This window comes from Triticum aestivum, chromosome 4B, assembly GCF_018294505.1.
Source record: "Triticum aestivum cultivar Chinese Spring chromosome 4B, IWGSC CS RefSeq v2.1, whole genome shotgun sequence".
NCBI lineage: Eukaryota > Viridiplantae > Streptophyta > Magnoliopsida > Poales > Poaceae > Triticum > Triticum aestivum.
The window spans coordinates 127,943,784-127,947,128 of NC_057804.1; the positions used below are offsets into that span (position 1 = coordinate 127,943,784).

Consider the following 3,345-nt stretch of genomic DNA (forward strand, 5'->3'; position numbering starts at 1 on the left):
GTGACGGACATCAACGATGAGAATGCACACTCCGGCGGGCATGGAGGCACTCGTGGCGGAGATCAACGGTGAGGATGAGAAAGCCACTGGTGAGGAGTTAGGATGGTGCAGACGTAAGGAGTTAGGGAAGAGGGACACATGAGGAGCCGAGAGAGAATGGCGACGAACATGAGTTAGTTTAGAGGAACAGTGGAGGATGGCGGCAAGTGCCACAAAACCAGCGAACGTGAGTTAGGAAAGAAGGAACTGGGGAGGAGGTGGCCGGTAATCCAATCGAAGGAGCCGAGACAGGATGGCGACGAGCGTGCGACTAAGAGATAAGCAAGCGAGCGGTGCTGCAATCAACCTGGTTACTAAAACAGGTCTGGTTCAGAAGACTTAAAATGGCATGGATTTGTACCAAGAAAGTCCTAGGCAAGCAGACCTATTTCTAACAGCCGGTACGACGATGAAAATGGCTTCTACACATTCCTTCAAAGCTCGCAGAAAACTAGATAAACAACCTTTTAGGCAAGCAAACTCATTTCAGAAAATTTGCGACAAGGTACGACTCTAAATAGGTTTCAACAGCTAAATCACAATAACAATAGCACATGACACGAAGAATTCATAGATGAGCCAGATTCTGAAAACATCAACTAGTACAAAACTTAGGCAGGGGAAGTAATCAAGTATCACATGTTCGTTTTGACAAAATGATATAACTGATGATGCGCGGCGGCAGCTCAAGCCTTGAGCTTGCCGTAGAACCTCTGCTTCTCGTCTGTGGTCTGGAAGCGACCGTGGCCGAACTTGGAAGAGGTGTCGACAAACTTGAGCTTGATCTCCTCCAGGGCCAGACGAGAGGTCTGCTTCAGCAGGGACTGGCGGAGGGTCACCACGCGCTTCTTGGGGCCGACACAGCATCCTTTGATCATCAGGTAGTCAGCCTTCACCACACCATAGTGAGGGAAGCCGCCCATCGGAGTGATGTCCTTCTCGGTCCTGTAAGATCAAACCAGTGCAAAAGGATCATCACCGGATACAATTCAGACCAGAAAGTACATAGATTACAAACAAAAGCTAACAAAAACACACCTGTCGAACTCAGTAGAGGCATCATGAGTTTCCTGTCCAACCTTGCCAATCTTGTAGACCTTCTTGTTCATCTCAGTTCGGTGGTGGTATCCATTCTGACCAGCACGAGCAACAGTGTAGGACACCCTAGCAGGATGCCAGGCACCAATACAGGCAACCTTGCGAAGACCTCTGTGGGTCTTGCGGGGAAGACGGGTGACACCCCAACGTGTCACAACACCTTCATAACCCTTACCCTTGGTAACTCCAATGATGTCAATCATCTCATCTTTTTGGAATACAGCATCAATGGGGACTTCCTTCTCAAAGAAGTTGTAACCATAGTCGACCTTGTCAGCGATGGTGCCACCATTGATCTGGATCTCCATGAGGTGAGCCTTCTTCTGCTTCAACCCCTTCATCTTCCTGATCTGAATCACATCAAGAGAGCAACGTGAGTAACATTACTGTCATGAGTGAACAACAAGGGCAAAAGATAGAAAGTAACAAGACAATTTCTGACCTGGGTATGGGCGATAACTCGGACAACAGTAGCATACTTCTTCATCTTCTCAAGCTGCATCTGGATTTCTTTCTTGCCAGCATCACTGTCATACTTCAGAGCATACTTGGTGAAGGCCTTCTTCTTGCTCTTGCACCAGTTCTTGTAGAACCTTCTCCTCACATCTTCGCTGAGATGCTGTGCCCAGACAGAGTTGAGAGTACGAAGGCCACGAGGAGTCTTCACATAGGCAACAAGTCCAACAATAACAATCGGGGGTGTCTCAACAATGGTGACAGCCTCACATGTCTCCTTCTTGTGTAGCTCTGTAGGATATCAAATGGAGTGTTATCACACATATGCAGAACACATTTACAAATTCTAAGTTAACTAACAGAGAATCAATTGGGTAAAACAAGAATATGAACATAGACAGAGAGTTAGTAAACATACTGGAACCAGGCTTCTCGACCTCACGCACAATGTGAGTCATCCCAGCCTTGTAGCCAAGGAAGGCAGTGAGATGGCATTTCTTGGATTGGTCATCTCTGGGGAAGGCCTTCACTGCAATGAGAACAGGCAAATATTAGATTGATATAACAAAATCAATTGAATGTCAAATTTTCGCAATGACTGGAAACAGCATTGAAGAATCAAACAAGCAGTGTGCCACATGCACTGATGTAATGACAGGAAAAGCTAAAAACACTACGCATTTGAAAGAAGCAATTTACTACGGTACAGATATTTGGCATCTTTCCAGACTAGCAAAATTTTGAATGAAAACTGGTGCACGCATGCATTTGTAATCTATTATAAATGTTATCAACAATAGTTTACCGGCTGTGTTCCTTGCTTAGACATGAAAAACAGCATCGCGGTAACAACAAAACAAACATTGAGACGTGCACATTAAGGATTACAGGTTACACATGAACTAATTGAAAACTTCAACAAAGGACTAGGGCAGGAGGCAATCTAAGGAAGCCAAATTATGGCGTGAATTCCTAGTTACGAACTTACTACTGCACACAAAAAGGTCACTAACCCAAGCATGTTTCAACAAAAAGCGATGCACCCAAACAATCTATCCACACAAGCGGGCTCGCCTCACTGATCGACTCAACATACAGACAGAGCATAGCACGGCTATCATCGGCAGGTGAAGAGTAACTAAGCAAACAGGCATACCCTTTCCGCGGTGGCGCGAGCACCGCTTCCTGGGGAGGAAACCGAGGGATCCGTGCCTCGGGTGCTCGAACTTCCGGTGCGACATCTTCCCTTCCTTTCCCTGCGGATAACAAATCAGGAATCCATCAGATCCCGGCAGCACAAGAGCGCAACGAAACGACCACGAGTTCACGACTTCGGGCGGCGGCGGCAGAGCCCGGCGGCAACCAAATGCCCGCCGCCGTCGACGGTGAGAAGAGAGCAGAGACGAGGGAAAGGGAGTAGGCGGCGCAGTTTACCTGTGGAGGTGGAGGTGGAGGCGGCGGCGGATGGGGGAGGGTGGTGTGTGGAGGAGGAGGGCACGTAAACCCTAGGAGAGCTTATATAAAGAGGGACCCCAGGGTGAGGGTTTTGTTCGGTCGGACGGAAATGCCCCTTGCGGATGTTGCTAGGGCTAATGAGGCCTGGCCCGTTTCTCTGCTCTACGTGTGGGTTCCGGCCCAATGTGCATTCTCTAAAAAAAAAGGTTACTCTGCTTTCTCTCCCCAAAAGAAAAATTAAGGCCTCGCTCAAGCTGGGAGGGCCGATGACGTATGTCGACCCAAGTTAAAAATATC

At 47.9% G+C, this 3,345-nt stretch overlaps 1 protein-coding gene across 1 annotated transcript; it reads right to left on the reverse strand.

Annotated features, from left to right (window-relative positions):
• Positions 1-557: 557 nt before the first annotated feature.
• On the reverse strand, positions 558-3,142 carry LOC123091434 (60S ribosomal protein L3). Its single transcript, XM_044512940.1, has 6 exons — positions 3,028-3,142; positions 2,750-2,849; positions 2,012-2,122; positions 1,580-1,884; positions 1,078-1,487; positions 558-984 (listed from the first exon to the last, which is right to left on the reverse strand). The coding sequence occupies exons 2-6, from the start codon at positions 2,832-2,834 to the stop codon at positions 726-728; spliced, it is 1,170 nt and encodes a 389-aa protein (XP_044368875.1). The 5' UTR covers positions 2,835-2,849; positions 3,028-3,142; the 3' UTR covers positions 558-725.
• Between the last annotated feature and the right edge of the window lie 203 nt (positions 3,143-3,345).

Coding starts and splice junctions, on each gene's coding strand:
- LOC123091434 (XM_044512940.1), bottom strand. CDS start 2,834: ATGTCGCACCGGAAGTTCGAGCACCCGAGGCACGGATCCCTCGGTTTC. Junction 1,488..1,579: donor GAGTTATCGCCCATACCCAG/GTCAGAAATTGT, acceptor GATGTGATTCAG/ATCAGGAAGATGAAGGGGTT. Junction 985..1,077: donor GCCTCTACTGAGTTCGACAG/GTGTGTTTTTGT, acceptor TTGATCTTACAG/GACCGAGAAGGACATCACTC.